Genomic DNA, 20115 nt, shown 5'->3' with positions numbered 1-20115 from the left:
TTTAATTTGGTCCATTCAATTTTGTTAAAGCTGGGACTGTAAATGTGGTTTTCATTTTATTATAATAACTTGTTTTTTACTCTCAACGGACTATCAACTGTTTCTTAATTTATTTAACAGTGGACTAATAGCATCAGTGATGACACTCTAATGCTAACTTTTGTGGCTTTGTGTGGTGTGGTGTACCATACTTCAGCAAAAACTATAGCTTTTGTGATATAATTAAAAACCTCTATATTAAATGCAGTTGTGTTTCCTGTTCCCCTTGTGGAACTTATAAAACTAAACTTGTGTTACTTCATCGTGTTGTTAAAGAAATATAGGTAATGCCAGAGTTTTCCAACTCCTCATTTTCAGGAAGTGGGTGGAATACGTGGTTCAAGCTGCCTGGACAACCAGTTTTGGCCCATGGCAATTTCTCCATTTTCAGATTGTTTACTTTTGTGCCAGATGACCATGTGGATCACAAAAGTAAATCAGTTGATATGTAGAATTAGCAGGACTGTTAATTCCCAATGTCTCATTGAAAGACTTTGGCATTTCAAAATGGAATGTTTCTCAAATAGCAGCTGCAAGCGTACTCATTATCTCCAAGTCATAAATCATTAAGAAATGGAAAGGGAAATTGCTCAGGTACATTTCTGTCAGGTTTATGTCTGGCTGACTTGTCCTTGTTTCAGGTTGCTGGTCAGTTAGAAATTCAGGAATGTTTCTGGCTTTGCAGTCTGGGGGTTACAGTGCTCCCAGCATTTAGATGGTCTTTTATCTGTCTGGCTCAGAACCACCATGGTTTGGTTTGGAAGCATGCACTCAGTTGTTTGTGCTGAGTGATTTCTTAGTGAATCTTCAAGCGTTTAGTTTTGTTTGTCCTTCCTTTTTATGGCAGAATGCTGTTGATTAAACTCTCTTTCTCTCTGCTGTTCATCAGAAGGTGTTGAATAGAACAATTCAGTGAAATTATACAGTATTTCTATTTTATGATTTTCCGTTCTCCAATTTGTTCTAGATCTTGTTGATGCATTCAAACCAGAGTACGTTGCTCCCTTAGTTCTTTGGCTTTGCCATGAGACCTGTATGGAGAATGGCAGTCTCTTTGAGGTATTTTTTTTTGGTTTCCTTTTTTTTTTTTCTCCTTACTTCTACCACCTTGCCAGCTGAAAATCAGTCATTTGCTTGTGCAGTCATAACCTGTTTGCTGAAACTACATTGTCAAGTGAGATACTACATACTAAACACAGACAGAAGCATTCAACAAGTGGTGCTGTTTATGATATGGATGTCAATAGCAACCTCATCAAATTCTGGAGAGTGCCCAAATTATTACTGACTGGTTGTTAAAATTCTTATTGTAACCTTTTATGTTTGAAAAGACAGCAAAGCAGCCACTTCCCAACAAAGTTTGTATTTTTATAAATTATTCAGAGATAGAAATCAATTGGCAGGAAGGATGAATAAGTTATGGATTACATTATAACATAACATGATGATATAACTGTCATCAAACTGGTAGCTCTTAAATTGAACGGCAGCTGTTATCTTGTTCTTGAAATTTTATGTTGCTTACATTCCATTGTTTAAACTGTTAAATGCAGTTAATGGTAGTTCAGAAATTTTTGTTGAGTTTGTTCTGAAGAATAGTTCTGTTTCCCTACATCATGAAAAGTTTTTGTAGTGATGTGATAAGGTGATGATTTTTGATTTATTTTTTTTCTTTTGGCAGGTGGGAGCAGGATGGATTGGAAAATGTAAGTACTTTTTGTTGCAAGATTGGTTTTGTTTTTGGTTTGACAGCAAACATACAAACTTTTGCAGTAAACCTCTGCTCTGAACAATTTTATTTTTTATTAGCATTCTGAGGGAATTGTTTATTTTAAGTAGAAGTTAAAAATTACACTATGCATGGGGGAAACTGGTAATTTAAGGAAGTGTTCTGAAATAATTTGAGCTGATTAGCAGTAATTAGAAATCTACCTAAATAACTTTTAACTCTTGGTTAATTGTGATCCAAGGAATCTGTACCTTTCCAGAAATGATTTCACATTAGCCTTAACAATTTATCTCAAATTGCAGTATTAAAATATGGCTGCAGGGGCTGTTAATGGCTATTGGTATTAACATTTTTCATATATAACAGATGACTTTCACATTTCTATATAGTGTTACAGGGCTCTCAGGAAATTCCTAACTAGCAGATCATTTCAAAAAATCATGTCAGAAAAGAATGTAGGTGCACACTAGCCACATTTCACTAGACAGAATTCTAAAACTGATGTAATATCTCAAACAAGCAGCCTGTTGTTGGCTTTAATAAAATTCAAGATCACAGCTATTACTTTTCCAAATATTAATGAAAACAAGTGAGTTTTTTTTAATCCAAGTTTAAGTTATGCTGGAGAGTTAGACTGGAGTGTCCTCTGTTGAAAGTAGTGGTCTTGAGGAAGAGTACTGTAGGAAAGTGAAGTGGCTTTTTGCTTCTTAGCATGACAACCAGCTTGAGCTCTCTAATCACTGTCTCCCATTTCTGCTCTTTTAATTAGTGCGCTGGGAGCGATCCTTGGGTGCTATTGTCAGAGGAAAGGATCAGCCAATGACTCCTGAAGCAGTGAGAGAAAAGTGGGAGAAGGTCTGTGACTTCAGTAATGCCAGCAAACCAAGAAGTATCCAAGGTAAAGGAAATTCTAATAATCTAGACAGTGAATACTTCTTTTTTACATGCATCTACTAAGTCTTCAAACGGTCTACAAAACTGATTAATTCTCTTGTAAATGTGTGATATTAATCATTTACTGTTTCGGTGTAGTAAGATCTTCTAAAGGAAGCTTTTGTGTTCTTGCTTGTACAATTGAGACAGTTTTCTAGGGATGTGATGTTACCATCATTTTATGCATTACAGCTAGATTAGAGGTAATGTGTCATTTGATTGGACACAAACACAGGTAATAAGCAGTGTAACAGACAGGTCACGCATTCTTTTCAGTACTGAAATCTCTGTTTCTGGTAGACTTTTCCATACCAAAAAGCTCTCTAGTTGGTATAAGCAGTGGTACAAACAGTGAAGAAGATTTTCATGTTGACTCTAGTTCCTGAAGAGCATCAGCCCCTTTGCTAGTGGTGACAATTATTTTGTCTTCCAATGCTTTGTATCCTTTCTGCTATTTTCTTTATTTTTCCTTCCTGCTTTGTCTCTGTTTTGTGCCAAAGTGACTCTGATCTTTTTTGTTACCATGCTTGCTTTGCTTTCGGCTTCCACACTGTGTCTTCCTTGTCTCACCTGTCTGTGTAAATTTAGTTTTTGATTCTCAAGATGTTACCTTCACCTTTCGTTAATATGAGTTAAATTGTGATTGCTTAATTATTATGCCTGTGGTTATTTAGGCCAAGAATTGAGTATTTGTTAAATTAGGAGATGCCACTGTATACTGAGAAAGAAATAGGGCATCCTCTGTACAATGCCTGCTGAATGTCAGAGGTACTTAGATTAGTAGGAAGTTCAGTAGATGGTTAAACTGTTGGTCTTGAAATCTGCTAGGGATTTTAAGAAAACTTTAGGGATGTGCTTTTAGCTGTCTAAAACAAAACTAGAACTGCAGAATTTGTCCTTTCCCTCATGTCTTGGTGGAGGACTATAACAAGTCATACACTGGTTCTCTATCACCGTACTGTTTTCACTGATATCCCACTGCAGATATCCCATTTCCAAGTGTATGTGAGATTATAAATGTTAGCTCTCCTGCTGTGGAATGCTGTTGATGAAAATGTCATTCCAGCGAAGTAGCTCTGCTCTGTTCTCCAACTTGTCAAATGTACTTCATTAATTTTATGATTTGCAAGCTTAAAAAAAGTTGAGAAACAGTTGCAGTTGGGAATTTGTTCTGAAAGTTACTTCAGGTTAAGCACATATGCTTCTTGTTGCAGTATGGAATAAAAACTGGACAAGACTTTGGAAGTAGATATTCTGAAGTAGACTTTCTGAAGTAGATGTAAGTACAACATAGCAGGTTTCTGCAGTTAGGAAATAGTAAGTTTTGTTAGTGTGTCTCCTATGCAGTGTTCAGACATTAGTTTCTGTTTTGTTATGAACTTAGACTAAAATACAGTGTTGTCATTTCAGTCACATCAAGCTGCAGGTACTGCAAGGATGAATTATATATAGAATTAACACTAGATACTTAAAAGAATTAGCAGAAGGGTTGAGCAAAATCCTGAAGAGTTTGTCTGAGTAGACTTATATTTTCAGTTCTCTATTAAAAGTTTTTCATACTGTCAATATTTCAATTTTATTGTTTGAAGGCATTCAACTGTTAAATATGAGAAACTAATTAGAGTACTTGCTTTAAAAATGAAGTTACAATACCTAATATATGCAAGTTAAAATTCTCCCAGAATATTTAGTTAAGTAATTTGATGTTGGGAAGAGCAATCATGTACTAACCATTATGTATAATTTTAAAGAAAAAAATGCTAATTAGATAAAGTATTTGCCTGTAATAAACTAAAAAAATTGAATAATCAGAGATGCTAATCTTGATTTAAATTTGGGCATGTTGCGAAGATCAATTTGAATCTTAGTTCTTTGTTGATTATAAAAGCTAGGAGCATTTTGTGTTTGTTCGTTGTCTGTTTTGAAAAATTATTTCTCCTGCATCTGTAATGACCATAATAGCAAAACACTTGGATTCATTCTACAATTTTTTAATAAAGCTTTCTTTTTTGCAAGCATAAGGGAAAGCCTTCCTCTTAGATAAATTAGGGACTCCTTGTGTAATGTATCATGCATCTTAGAGCACTGTCTAACACTCACTTGTTGTTTAGCTAGATCATGTTCATGGTTGTGTACTTCATCTGACAGTGTTCTGCTGGTGATATTCTAAGACTGAAAGCTGGAAGAGCTGTCTCATCTTCGTGTTTTAGTGGTCTTCTCAGAAGCAAAATCACTGGATTATTTTTCTTAAAACCAATTTAAGTAAAAATGGAATTCTATTTCCACGTTTTTTTGGCTTTAAGCACCTTCAGTTTCTAGGCTTAACTTGTTCTCTCAGCATATAAAGTGAATCAAGCTAAACAAAAATCTTACGTAAGAGAACATTATTTTTATAGGGTTGTGCTATTTTAATTTATAGGAAATAACTAATTGTTACTTGATTTGACAGTCAGTTGCAGATTCAATAGGTTTTGAAGTTTCTGAGTTATCAGAAACTCAGTAAAGCACGTCTTTGTAGAGGGGCTGCTGATTGTGCAGTGTAGTCTTTGGCACCAGCTCATCTCCTTACTCCTTAAATGTGACACAGTTGGTGTGAGTAACTGACTATGCCTGTCGTTTCACCTTGCTTTCGATGCCTCAAGTGTCTTTGTTCTCTACAATCCTTCCCTAAGCTTTACAGGCTTAGTCTTTAATGTACCTGGAGAAGCTCTGGCAGTTCCTCTACGTTCCCACGCACTTTCAGGTATAGTTCTGTTAACTACCAAAAGATACAATTACTTGCATAATCACTACAGGGTGTCTTTTTAATGGAGGAAAACCTGAGAACAGATATCTTTTTTTTATTTTTTATTTTTTCCCTTAACAAGCTATATGAGAATTTAACCCTTAGGAACACGAAGAAACAGAAGAATCAGTTTCGCTGATTCTCCCATGTGCCCTTTACCAGTACTGAAACATGACTATATATATATAACCCAGCATGAAAATGTCACTGCCTCTGAGGCAGCAGTGAATCTGCAGTGTCTTGTGTCAGAGCTTTTTCCTGATTTGGATGATGATGTTATCTGACCAATGATTAAACTAAAGTCATATTTCTAGCTTATTTTACCAATTCCGAACAAGCTCAGAAGTCATTCAAGAAAATAAGCAGAACATAGTCAGGTCGGTGGGGCTGGGACATAGAATTAAGTTACAGTGACTTTCCACTTTCCTGTATACCAGACAAGCCACTGTAACCGGCTCTGTGTAATGCTCTTAGGCAGCAACAATTGCAAAAATAATGTGGCTTGGCTTAACTTGTGCTAGGAAATTATTGAACAGACTCATTTGCAGCTGGGTTTTAGAGGTCCTAGACCCTTGTGCATAAGCAGGAACCGTATTAGATATGAAGCTTCTGAATGTGTAATCACCTGTAGTAGGTAACAGTTGCATGTAAGACTGCACATTGGTGCGTTGGCTCTTCCTGCTAGAGCTGGTCAGTTTCTTTCTGTTAAGCAGAGGCAAAGATTAAACTGTGCTGTGAGACAGGTGAAAGACGATTTGTGCTGCAGATTGCATGCTGTGTACACTATAGTGCAGTATGTGTTGCACAAATTAGTAGTTGGTTTGTTTTTTAGGAAAACAATGAATTTTGTATGTTGTATTCTCTGCCACTCTTAGGAGGCAATTATTTTTTCCTCTCACTGCCTCAGTTTTTACTGCTGTTGTGAAAAGATGAGCCATTTTAGCTAAATCTAGCAACTTGGAGGTCTTTAGAATGCTCTTATGTTTATGTGTGTTTTTGATTCTCTTAGAGGCCGTCTAGGTGCTTGACTGTTCTCACCAGCAGGCACATTTAAAAGGCTGTTCTCTGGTACAGACCAAATTAATTCCTTTTTTCCCTTCCTTTTTTCCCTTTGAGTACTTCAGCACTCAAAATGAATGTACATCCGGACAATACGAAGATTACTGAGAAGTCAAGTTTGTACTTGTGTACCACCCTTACTTATCAGTGCATTTGTAATCTTCAATTTCTGGCCAGCTGTTAGCTTATAACAATGTACCTAATCACAACCTTTGTACTTCTTATTGCAAAAGTCTTAATTTGCTTTAGCTTTTAAGGTGTAGCTCTGCCTCACAGAAAGGATTGTTATCTGATCAACCGCTAGAATTTCACTGTAAATCTAATGCTGTAGGTACTATTCCAGCTTGTTACACCAGGCAGCAGAATTCCATTGAAGACTGAAATGAATTAATACGTTGAGTCACTTCAATTTCATGCTACTCTAGCAGTCTCTGGAAGACAAAAGTAATATAGAGGGGATCTTGACTGGGAAAGTTCTATATTATAGAATCATTAAGGTTGGATAAGACCACTAAGTCCAACTGTCAACCCATCTCCACCACGCACTAAACCATGTCCCTCAGTGCCACATCTACATGTTTCTTGAACGCCTCCAGGGATGACGACTCTACTATTTTATTGGGCAGGCTATTCAAATGCCTTATGATTTTTTTCTGAGAAGAATTTCTTTTTCCTATTATCCAACTCAAACCTCTCCTGATGCAACTTAAGGCCGCTACCTCTCATTATATTAGTAGCTACCTGGAAAAAGTGACCTTCACATTACTACAACCTCCTTTCAGGTAGTTGTAGAGAGCTGTGAGGTCTTTTCCAAGCCTTCTCCAGACTAAACAATCCCAGCTCCCTCAGCCACTCTTCATAAGACTTTTGCTCCTGACCCCTCCCCAGCTTTGTTACCCTCAAACACTCTTCAGGGCCTGGATGTCTTTCTCATGGTAAGGAGCCCAAAACTGAACCACAATACTGAAGGTGCAGCCTCACCAGCACTGAGTGCAGAGGGACCATAACCTGCTGCTCCTGCTGACTGCACTATTTCTCCTACAAGCCAAGATCCCATTGGTCTTCTTGGCCACCTGGGCACACTGCTGGCTCATGTTCAGCTGGCTGTCAACTAACACTCCCAGATCCTCTTCTTCCACAAAACTTTCCATCTACTCTGCAGACTGTGGTGGGTGTTGCATGGGGTTATTGTGACCAAAGTGCAGGACCTGTCATGTGGTCTTGCTGAACTTCATCCACTGGCCTCTGACTGTCAATCCAGCCTGTACAGATCCCTCTGTAGGACCTTCCTACCCTGAGACGAATCAGCACTTCCTCCCAACTTGGTGTAATCTGTGAATTTAATGAGGGTGCACTCAATCCCCTCATCCAGATCATCAATAATGATGCTAAACAGGGCTGGCTCCAATACTGACTCCTGATGAGCACCACTTGTGTCTGGTTGCTGGCTGGATTGACCTCTATTCACCACCACTCTCTGGGCATAGAGCTCCAGCCAGTTTTTTACCCAGCAAAGACTGTGCTTGTCCAAGCCATGGACTTCCCCAGGAGAATACCCAGGGAGACAGAGTCAAAGGCTTAACTACAGTCTAGATAGACTATATCCACATCCACCAGGTGGGTCACTCAACCGTGGAAGGAAATGAGGTTGGTCAAGCAGAACCTGCCTTTCATGAACCCATGCTGGCAAGGCCTGGTCCCCTGATTGTCCCACACGTGCTGCGTGACTGCATTCAGAATGATGTGCTTCACGTTGTAGTAATTGAAGGAAAAATATTATCATTTTTTATTTCCTTTTTTTTTTCAAATAACAGAAAAAAAGGGTGGATTTTTCTTTACTGCCTGTATTTGGTGATATTGTAACAGTTTGCTTAAACTTTTCAGGCAGCTCAGAGGGGCATCTTCTAAGAGATGTTTTCATGTTAAAAGATGAAACCCACCGTAAAATATAACATGCTTTTTACTGATAACTCTCTGAAACGTAAGGCATAACACATTTTCTGCTGGCACCTCTCAAGAAACCTGGGTGTAGAGCCATATAGTTATATATACTGTTAGTTTTTTATTTTTTTTATGCATACCGTTAGTTTTAATGTATGTCATTGCATGAGAAATGTACGCTTGTAAACTCGCATTGAGAGTGAAAGTTATTTTCCGCATGGAAACGGGTTGTGGACATGAGAAGTTGGTGAAATGTTTGGTTTTACTTGGGAAACAAAGCTGTATTTTGCCTTGGAGGCTTTTAAGTGATGTGAAAGCCTTTCTTCAGTCCATGCAAGAGAGGTAGAAACAGTCTCTTGCTTTACTCAGCATTTCAGTATTGCTTTTCTCTTGTGCATCTTCACATATTGCATTATAACAATGCTTGTGCCCAGCACGATAACCATTAGTGGTAACAGTGCCAACTGTATCTTTCTTTATTAAATGGATTTTTTTCTTGAGATTGGGATCAGAAATAAAAAATTATTATGGCTCTAGCAGTGAGCCTGGGAGGCAAGAAATAGTTTGCAAAATCAAGATTCTACAAGAGAGAATTCAGTTAGCTGGCAAGATATTTAGGGGAGTTCAGTGAATGGAGCAAGTTGGTTGGTGACCGTGCAGGTCAGTCGGAGTGTAGGAATTTTGAAATGGAGCTGACTGTCTCCAAGGTAAGGGAAGCTGAATAATGATTTTGTGTTTATGTGTTTTGAATACTTCTTGCCCACCTGTCCAATTCTTTCTAACACAAAAATGTTAGCATGAAAAATACTGATTTTCACCATACTATGAGGAACCAAGAGAAGCAAGCTGTTCTTGCTGTTTTGTCTTTACCAGAGTTAAGTTCCATGCATCATCTTTCTCATAATCTTGACATTAGCCAAGCCTCACTTTGAAGGGTTTTTTATTGTTTTGTTTTTGTTTGTTTCTATAATCATTTAGGAATGAAATTAGCCACCAGGAGGTGTGACCTGTTACCCTTATGGCAAATGTTAGAATACAAACAGTACTAATTTTCAGATGCTTACCTTTGAGATGGTTGAAAAATAATTCTTAGTGTCTTCTTAGTGCTGTTGTTCAGGGAATTAAAACGAAAGTATTTACTGTTGATGGTTGATGGTTCAGGCACCAGGTCTTGTTGCTGATAACTCAGAGCAGACCTGACGGAGCAGGTTGTCCTGGTCTTGTCTGGAACAGAGTTAATTTTCTTTTCAGAGGCTCATACTGAACTGTGTTTTGGATCTGTGATGAAAACAGTGATGATAACACACTAATATTTTAGTTTTCTGTAAGCTGTGCTAGCACAGAGACTTTTCTGCTCCTCATGCTACCCTACCAGTGAGGGGCTGCAGGTGCATGGAGAGCTGGGAGGAGAGAGAGCCAGGACAGTGGACCTGAACTGGCTAAAGGGATGTCATGCTTAGCAATAGAAGATGGAGGCAGAGAACAATGTGGGTGGGAAGGGCAGGAGTGATATCTGAAGTGATAGTGTTTGCCTTCCCAAGTAACCATTTCACATGATGAACCCTGCTTTTCTGCAAATGGCCGAATATCTGCTTGCTGATGGGAGATAGTGAATAAATGTATTGTTTCACTTTGCTTGCATATGCAGCCTTTGCTCTACCTAGTAACCTGTCCTTATCTCAGCACATGAGCTCTCACTTTCTTCTGGGAAAGGGAGCGAACAAAGTGGCTGCGTGTTGCTCAGCTGCTCTCTGAGATTAAAGTCACTACATGTGTGTGGACATCATTTACCATCAACTATTACGTCCGTAGAAAACAGCACTGCAGTCAATTTGCAGGTGTGTACTTGTGTTTAAAAATGAATTGAGGAGCTACATCTTATTTGCTGGCATGTTTGTTGTGTGTATAATCAGTGTCTCATTTATGTCTGATTTCAAATGTGTTTTTTTTTTAAATCCCTTTCTCTAGAATCCATAAGTGTATTGAATGATGCACTAAGTCAGATAGAGTCACAAGGGAGTATATCTATGAATTCCACAAACTCTAGATCACTGGCCTCTTCAGCTATTGACACAGTGAGTATCTCTGTCTACCAGACATGCTTAAACATAGCTGAAAACCTTGGGCATAAACATTTGTTTTGATAGTGATTAGCTTTTATTCTGGCTTACTGTCTGCAGAACGAAAGGTGTGAAGTGAAGGAGTAGAATAAGAAAGTTTAGTGGACTCCACTCTTCATTCTTCTTATCATTGATGGGAAAAATTGAGGCTAAGTAGACTCAGTAATGTAGAATGCAAATGCTTGTAAATTCTGTAAGCCTTTTTAGTTAGGTATTGTTCAGATAAGAATCACCAAATATCACAAGTTGGAAGAGACTCACAAGGATCATTGAGTAGAACTGCTAGCCCACACAGGACCACCCAGCATTCAAACCCTGTGTCTGTGGGTGTTGTCTGAACACTTAAAATCTGGCAGCATGGGGCCATGACCACTGAATGCCCTGGGAGCCTGTTCCATGCCCACCATGCTCTGGTGAAGGACCTTTTCCTAACACCCAACCTGATCCCCCCCTTACGCAGCTCTCTGTGCTGTTCTCTTAGGTCCTGTCACTGTCACCAGAGAGCAGAGATGGGTGCATGCCCCTCCACTCCCCATGAAGAAGCTAGAGGCAGAGGACATGCACTAGGCAATGCGTTTTTACTCTGTCTCCTTTTTAAAATGTAGCTAATTTTTCCTCTTTTCAATTTTGTTAGTATTAACTATTTCAGTGATTGTCTTAAAAAAAACCAAACTCTTCACACATTGCTGGGTGCAGAGCCATCTGAAGTTACACCATTTGTTCTTGAAGTAGACTGCTAGCAGTAAGATATAATGCATTACGGTAGAGTTGCTTGTACTGCAAAAAAAAACCCAATAATGTGCTACAGTCTATTGCTCATACTTAACCTTTACATGCAACTATACTTTTAAGAAAATGCTCAAACATGAATTTTTCTTGATATGAGAATTATAGAAAGAGTGCAATTGCAATACTAAGTATTATGAAGTTTTATTTTACGCTGATTTCTAATTTTCAGACAAGCCTTGTTGGCCGGGAGTTGACTACTAGGGTGTATAAATATACTCACCTGGAGCCTATTCTGTATGCTCTTGGTGTGGGAATGTCAACTAAGGATCCAGATCACCTGAAATTTCTCTTTGAAGGAAGTGATGAATTCTGCTGTTTACCTACCTTTGGAGTCATTCCAGCTCAGACTTCAATGTTTGATGGTGTTCCTTCTCTTTCTGGACTAAATATGGATCTTGCAAAGGTATGGAAGTGCTAAGTATCTAATTTTGTTTGTCCTTTTTGTAACTATAAATTAACCTTAATTAGCACGTTTGTAATACTAGTAAGCTCTGTCTGTTTTTGAAAAGGAAAATTCAGTGGTTTGTATTTGCTCATCATAAGAAATTACTAATTTACTTCACTTATGTGAACTGAATCTTTATAAGATGGTACGAAAAAAAGGCTTAACTATCATTTTGAAAATACTTTCTGTTGAACATGAAATTGGGGATTTAAAGAAAAAAACAAACAACAAAACACCACACAATTCTTGTTTCTTTGTTCTGAACAATTTCTAAACTATTTATTTCCTCGCCATTATGACTGGGGGGATGGGGAGCAACAGAGTACAGAGCATATTGTTATTGTAGCATTGCCTCTCTCTGCTTAGATGCTGCATGGTGAGCAGTACCTGGAACTGTATAAACCATTACCAACCTCAGGTCAGTCCTTCTGTGTTGCTGATTTCCTTGTCATTAGTAGAAAGAGGGAAGCTCTGTTTCAATTATTTTTTATTTTTTATTTTTATTTTTTTGCACATTCTTATTCCAAGGAGTGAAGGAGAAGAAAAACAAACTGTTGCACTGTTGAAGGAAATAAGAAACTGCATGTTTTGAGGCTCTGGTGTTGTGTTTATATGATATACATATAAAATTCATGCCTTATGTTCAAAATAGTAAAAGCAGGTTTTTACTTTGTTTATTTTAATTTAGATAGCCTGAAAAAAATGAGCTAATTATTAAGAAAATGCAATACATGCAGGTCTATTACTCATATGGAATCACAGAATCATAGAAATTTAAATAAAATCATGTAATTTGGTAGTAACTAGCAGAACTTTTAATACTTTCTGTGAGGTTGTTTTGTTCTACTTTGGGATGTTTACCTGAAATTCTTTGAGGCTGGTTGAGTTCTTGTGCCTCTAGGAGAACTGAATTTAAACTGTGTACATGCAAAGGAGTAATGGTCATCTTTATGAGGAGGCTAACAAATATTTACTCTTCCCCTTTTCAAAATTAAGATATTAGTTAGTTATTCTTTTAAGTGAGTTCTTTTCACAGATTGGTATGTTTTCCCGTATTAAAACATTTGAGAGATACTTACTAGACTTGTTCAGGACATATGCACATGTGCCTCGGTTTCTTCACTAGTCGTTTTTGGAAATACATTTTTTCAGAATGTAGAAGGAAAGAAATCTTAAAAGAAATGGATGTAGGAACAAAAAGAAACATGTGAAATCGTATTCATTTCAAAGAAGGCTGATCGTTTATAGACCTTTCTTTCCATTCCATAGGCTGATTACGTAAATATACATGGTTACATCTCTGTGGAGCAATGGTCTCTTCATAAACACACAGGCCCAGGCCCTGAACTGAGCTTCTGTTCTGCCAAACTGTAGTTGTCCCAGCCCTCTTGAAAAGTGTGGATAAACTATATGGGATATGGTTTGTCTTTGGAGTTAGTGTCATGTTTAAGCTTGAAATGTCTTTTTGATGATTATTGTTATTAAAATAGCTTGAAAAGTGATCTATAAACATTCTTGAAGCAAAACCTTGTGATTCTAAAATGTGTACGTGTTCTTACTGTCTTACAGGTGAATTAACGTCAGTTTCAACTGTTGCTGATCTACTTGACAAAGGTTCTGGAGCAGTCTTGCTTATTGATGGTGAGAAAGTTCATGATTTTCTGAGGAGGTGCAGTAAAATCTGACAGGCTCAGTACTTAACTAGCTGTAACAGTATCTGCCAGCCTTTCTGTAATAAAATCTTATTTTAACCTTCTTACATGGTAGTGAGAGCTGAGAAATGAGCTAATTACTAATAGCTGTGTAGATAGATAATGTCACCATTAGGCAGTTAAAGTATTGAAATTAAGAATACTATTTTTTGGAAGATTTCAGAGAAGTTTTGCTTTCTGCCTGTGTAAGGGGAGTAACGCACTCTGCAAATCGAACAAAGTTCTTCATTAATAATAGTTAGTCCTGTCTGAAGGCAGCCATTTTAGATTCTGTTGCTCTTCAACAACAGAATGTGTGTCCACCAAAACTCTGTTTCCTTCCTCTTGTACCCAGGTTAAGGGATCAGAACATTTCTGGAAGTTGCTAAGTGGTCATTTTCTGAATTTTGAAACCTTTAGGTGCGTTATACCACAGTCCCTTGGAGAATTAGACTGCAGGAATAGCTTAATAGTCAGTGAATCTCTAATCACTCTTTTTTATTCTCCCAGTCTACTGATAAAATCTTATAAAGGTGTTTCTGTCCTTCTGTTCCTCCTCGTTTTGTTTTGCTTCTTTATTAGCCTAACTTGGAGTCATAGAATGGCTCAGGATGGAAGGAAACTTAAAGCCTGTCCAGTTCCAACCCCCTGCTGTGGGCAGGGTTGCTGCTCACCAGATCAAGCTACCCAGGGCCCCATCCACCCTGGCCTTGAGTTCTTTTTGTAAGCAGAATGGTGGTGGCATTTAAATTCCTTCCAGAAATGAAAGTGGGCATTACAATACAGTAAATTTCAGTCTAAGATGTGAGGGAGTGGAGTATGCATGAACTGGAAATAGGATCCTAAATCTTAGCAATTCAGTGTGAGACATTTATCTTCAGGAATGAGTGACCTTAAAGTAAAACTTGCTCTGGAGCTCTTTTAATGCACCATTCAATGTAGACTGGTATTACATTTCTGTGTGAGTTGCTAGCATACTTAACACACTAGGGATTCCTAATAGCTTTTAATAAGTCATATTTTATAGCTTGAGTCTGTCCTATTAAATAAATTGCTAATGCTGTGTGAAATGCTGAAATAAATACTAAGTGCAGCACTGCATTTTTAACACCTTAAATGTCATCAGCATTTTGATAGCTCTTTTAGAAATTTTAGTGCTTCCATATAGATAAAATTCAGGATAATATTCAAAACAGCTGATCAGTTTTCAGTAGCCAAGAAGTGATGTGCAGATGAGCAATACGTGTAACCATTGTCTTTTCCTTAACTTGTTAAAGTGAGCTTTGGCATATTTAAATCTAAACCACTCTATTGTACCAACACATGCTAGCTATGTGAAAAAAAAAAAGTACAGTATACAGCCATTCTCTTCTCTTGTTTTTCAGTGAATACCTATTGTGGAAAGGATCTAGTATGCTATAACCAGTTCTCCTTATTTTTTGTCGGAGCTGGAGGATTTGGTGGAAAACGGACATCAGAAAAGGCCAAGGTAAGTTAAAGCATACTTGTATTAAAAAAGAATAAGTCTGTCATTCTCAAGAAAATACTTGCTATTTCAACTATGAAGGACATGCTAGCACTTGAGTAGTACAGAGAGGAGGTAAAATGAGGGCAGTAAGTACCTGTGAAAAAGGTGCTGTTCAGGACCTGGACAACCAGTGCATACGTTCTTACAATCAGAGAGCAAAGTGAATCTGAGCGTGCTACTGATTAGATATTCCTACAATAAAATATTTGAAATTACAAATATAAAATATCCTAATTGAATACGGGGTGGAAATCCTCTGGAAAATGTTTAGAATCAAAACTAAGTTGCGTTCCTGTGGCAGTCGGTAACCAAAAAGCAAAAACAGAAGTTTTGAGAACTGGTATTTTCATATTCTGTACCACTCTAAATTTGAGAAGAGCTGTCTGCTTTTCTCTAGCTGACCAATTCTCTGATATGTTAATACCACGTGTGACATGAAGATTTTGTTGTCATTAGTAAAGATACCATTTAGTGTTGAGAGTATTTACGGTAACTTGCGGTCATTTGTGGACTTGGCATTAGAAAATAATGTCTTTGAATGAAATTGAGGAGCCTGCTGTCCACATTATACATTTCAAGTGGATCCATAATACGTCTTTTAGAAGAGGATCTTTTGAAATTGGCAGTCCAGCTGACTGTAACCTGAAGTAGCTAAATTTGATCCAACTAATTGCCCAGAAGTAATGAAAGCTGCCGTGTGTTGTGGTTTGGGCAGTGCTAAAATCCTTAAACTCCTGATGCTGTATGTCAATGGAAGATGCTATCAATTCAACTAGCAAAAGCCTTTTAATTTTAGGATGACCAAATGTAAGTTCTGCCAACAAAAGAAACTTTGTGTGTTTTGATTTTTTATTCTCTCTGAAAGCAAGGCTTTATTTTTGTGGAAACTACAGCAGATGCAAAGAGCACAACAGCACTGTTTGAGGGAGCAAACAAAACACTGTTGTTCAACACAGCACCAGTAGCTGGGCATTTTTGCCAGCAGTGAGCCTGCATGCCACACTTGTGAACATCTGCACCAGCAGAAGAGACCTGCTGTCACCACTGCTGAAACGCACCACCCACCACCTCCCTGTGCTGACAGCCACTGTTTGCTCTCCATAAACATTCAGGAAGTGTCAGTGAATGTCAGTGGGAGACATGGAAGAATTCAGTGACACACCTTTGCTTCATATGCACTTCCATGTCAGATGCTGTTCTATCAAACTGCCCCTCTGCTGCCATATGGCACACAGCAACAACATGGAACAGAATACTGATGCAACCTCTACTGCAGTATCACCAACATCCACCTCTGTTGTCATGGGCCAACATAATAAAATAGGAGGGATTACCTTTAAAGCAGCCCTCACATTTTCTTACTATCAATAAACAGACTGAGAAAAATTTCATGTTGCTTCATAAAAGCTAGCCTTGAAAGTGTTTCTTCTCAATTTACTTTTGATCTGGACAATTTTTAAAAGCCTCTGAGACCTGAACAAGAGCAGTGAAGTTGCTTTTATTTGTAAAAGTCGATTTTGGGAGCTTTACCTCTCATGCATAACTTTAAAATTGTAATTTTTGGCTGTTCTTGTTTTAGGATGAGCAGCAAGGTCAGTGATAAGAAGGAAGCTGACATTTTAGAGACTTTGCCTGGAGGCCTGCTGCTGAGCTGTTGGGATTGTCCCAACTAGATGCTTACCAGTTTTTTTGTGTGTGTGATTTTAAACCTGCACCAACTTTGCTGTAATGACCATGCTTTCATTTCTGCCTCAAGTTTATAACCTCAGTTTGGAATCCATAATCCCATGTTTTTATCAGTTTATCACTGCAATGTATTATTCTCCTCCACTTTATTTCTGAGTTATTAAAGAGTTATTTCAACTCTTCATTTCTGTTTGGGAGGAGTGAGGTGGTTGAGGGAGCTGTTTTCATTTAAAAATAATTGATATGTAGTGGCAGTATTCTCTGTATGTATACAGAGAGTGCTAGTGTTTCACTTACTAGTTTTTTCATATGTAAAGTTTGTGCTAGTAGTTTTTCACATTATAATGCTTCAATACATTGCTCTGCTGAAAATCTTTGCTTGCTAAAATGTTGAGAGTGTTGCGTTTGAACTTGCAATTTCTGGAAAAGACCTCTAGGTGTAGCTCTTCATAAATCTATGTGTCCATGTGAAGGAGGTTTGGAAAACGTAAGAACGGAAAAACATTTTTATTTCTCACTTCTGCTGGAGTGGTGCTCCTGCATTCTGGAGGAGAGTTAGCAAGTGATGAACAATGTCACATGAACACACAGTGTGCATGTCCAAATGCATGCAGTAACTAGTCGGGTTTCTGATGTATAACTTCTCTTTCCTTTAATACTGTGTTGAAGAGTAGTGCCAGCTATGATATGAGTGTTGTTACTGTGAACTAGAGCCTTGAGGCACTACAGTAATAAGTCAGTTCAACATAGGCTATAGTAAGCTCAGCATTTTCACTAATTCAAAATGCCTACTTTTTGTACATTTGTAATACAGTAGAAGGTGTTCTTTGGGGTTGATGGATTTTTTTTTAATTTCTTTTTTTTTTTTTTTTACCTAAACCTATATCAATTATAGAGAATTTTTTAACTTTACAAATCAAATCAAATGGGAGAAGTCTCTGTGTAGTATAATAACTTTAGAGTATATTAGAATCATAGAATTGCTCAGGTTGGAAAAGACCTTCAAGATCATCAAGTCCAACTGCAACTTAACAACCCTTTCTGTAAAGAAGTTTTTCCTGATATCCAACCTAAACCTCCCCTGGCACAACTTCCATTTCCCCTTGTCCTGTCACCTGTCACCAGTGAGAAGAGACCAGCCCCGCTCTCACTGCAATCACCTTTCAGGTGTTTGAAGAGAGCAACGAGGTCTCCCCTCAGCCTCCTCTTCCCCAGACTAAACAGCCCCAGTTCCTTCAGTCTCTCCTCACAGGGCATATTCTCCAAGCCCTTCCCCAGCCTTGTTGCCCTTCTTTGGACCTGCTCCAGCACCTCCATGTCCTTTCTGTACTGAGGTGCCCAAAACTGAACACAGTACTTGAGGTGGGGCCTCACCAATGCCGAGTACAGGGGCAGGATGGATTCCCTAGTCCTGCTCACCACCCCATTCCTGATCCAAGCCAGGATGCCACTGGCCTTCTTGGCCACCTGGGCACACCGCTGGCTCATATTCAGCCGAATGTCCATCAGCACACCAAGGTCCCTTTCCGTCAGGCAGCTTTCCAGCCACTCTTCCCCAAGCCTGTAGGGTTGCCTGGGGTTGCTGTGACCAAAATGCAGGACCCGACACTTGGCCCTGTTGAAACTCATACAGTTTGCCTCAGCCCATCGATGCAGTCTATCCAGGTCCCTCTGTAGTGCCTTTCTACCCTCTGGCAGATCAACACGCCCTCCCAACTTGGTGTCATCAGCAAACTTACTGAGAGTGCACTGTTAAATGGATTGAACTCCACTGATCACAACTCTTTGGGCCCTGCCATCCAGCCAGTGTTTCACCCAGCAGAGCATATGCCCATCCAAACCATGGGCAGCCAGCTTCTCCATGAGGATGTTGTGGGGAACAGTGTCAAAGGCTTTAACACAGTGTCAGAGGCCTTAAACTATTCTTTAAAAGGTTCTTCCAGATGATCATGATGTTCTTTGATGGAACCCTTAACGCTTATGTAATCAACTTTGTAATAATGCATGTAGAAATAATGCTCCAAAAGAAGCATTGCTCATCTATAATGGTGTCAGTGACTCCAGTGTAGTGCCCTGGTAGTTTTTATGTAAACTGTGCAGTAAAGGCAAATGTTTCTTCACTCTATTTAGTGAAGAACGAGAATGCAATTTAAATAATTTTACATTTCAAAATATAGAATGCTTGTTTCAGGGAACAGTCTGTTTTGTCATAGAAGAAATTAATAAATACTGTCTAGTTAAGATGACACACGATCAGCACATTGAACAGCCTTTCTGCATGCAAGAGGTCAGTTTCAAATGACCACTTTCACTGTTCTGTCTTCACAAACCTTCAGAGGGACAAAGAAGGGAGGACAAAAAACAACCTTTCATGTTCCTCTGTGCCAAAATTAATTCCTAGATTGATCAGACTTGTGCAATATAGGTTTTTGTCACTTTACACACGTATTGTACTTGCAAACCAAGGAGAACTAATTTCCAAGCTGAGGTATACTGTGAGCAACACTTTGTGTAAACTGTGTTTCTCCTCTTTAGTTGGAGTGTTCTTGTCTAGCTGATAGCAGGCTTCCTTCATTTTTCATTTGTTGGCTAATTTCAGCCTCTTTATGGCTCAATACCTCAGGTTGAGTTTCTTTAAGCCAACAGAAGATAAACTGGCAACAAACTCGTGTTCTGAAATCACGTTGAGTAGTGTTCTTGTTAGCAAACTGAATAATCTGTAGAGCCATTGTTCTTTCCGCAGATGTGGTGTGATGTCTACATTTCTTCCATTCAAGAGGTGTCTTTGCTGTTATTAGATGTGTAACTACTCAGTACTCAATTTCATTGATTTTTTTTTTTTCTCTGGGAAAGTGGTTACAAAAGCGAAGATGAGGGATAATTTATATAGGGGAGAGTCAAGTTACTTGCTTTTGTTTTAGAGCTTAAGACAGTTTCTGTTTGTGTTTTTTTTTTTTTTGTTGTTGTTGTTGTTTCAAAATCCCTACAAAGAAGTGAGAATTTTCCACTTTTAGCTACTTTAATACTTTTGAATTGTTTATGATTTTTTTTGTGTGTGTTTATTATTGCATAAGTTATTCTCTCACAGTATGCTGGTAAAACTCCTATCATCAAAACTGAGCAAAAAAAAAAAACTGCAGGTTGCAAAAGAACAGCTTGCTTAGAACGTTGTGTGGCTTCGTATTCAGCATGTATTTGTAAAGACAAAAGGAAAAAGCTATTGAAAGACCAAAAGCAATATAGTGTGCAAGTGAGGTAATAAATTCTTCTGTATCCTATTGAGCTTTGGGTATAATTTTAAAAGCTTCACTTTTATATCTGCATTCCAAAATACTCATGTTGCATGAGGCAACTAAATTTTGAGGTAATT

General features: G+C 38.2%; 1 protein-coding gene across 3 annotated transcripts in view; it reads left to right on the top strand.

The window, feature by feature from the left end:
• HSD17B4 (hydroxysteroid 17-beta dehydrogenase 4) overlaps positions 1-20115 on the top strand; it is a 62187-nt gene that overhangs the window by 13199 nt on the left and 28873 nt on the right. For all 3 annotated transcript variants that reach the window (XM_021379884.1, XM_021379885.1, XM_021379886.1), the window contains 8 exons: positions 1007-1098; positions 1721-1745; positions 2538-2666; positions 10455-10561; positions 11565-11798; positions 12207-12258; positions 13410-13481; positions 14917-15020. In XM_021379884.1, coding sequence (XP_021235559.1) covers positions 1007-1098; positions 1721-1745; positions 2538-2666; positions 10455-10561; positions 11565-11798; positions 12207-12258; positions 13410-13481; positions 14917-15020 — 815 coding nt within the window. The remainder of the gene's footprint in view (positions 1-1006; positions 1099-1720; positions 1746-2537; positions 2667-10454; positions 10562-11564; positions 11799-12206; positions 12259-13409; positions 13482-14916; positions 15021-20115) is intronic.

Source organism: Numida meleagris, chromosome Z (assembly GCF_002078875.1).
Source record: "Numida meleagris isolate 19003 breed g44 Domestic line chromosome Z, NumMel1.0, whole genome shotgun sequence".
Taxonomy (NCBI): domain Eukaryota; kingdom Metazoa; phylum Chordata; class Aves; order Galliformes; family Numididae; genus Numida; species Numida meleagris.
The sequence above is the reverse complement of the archived record's forward strand: the minus strand, read 5'-3'. Positions and strand labels throughout refer to the sequence as shown.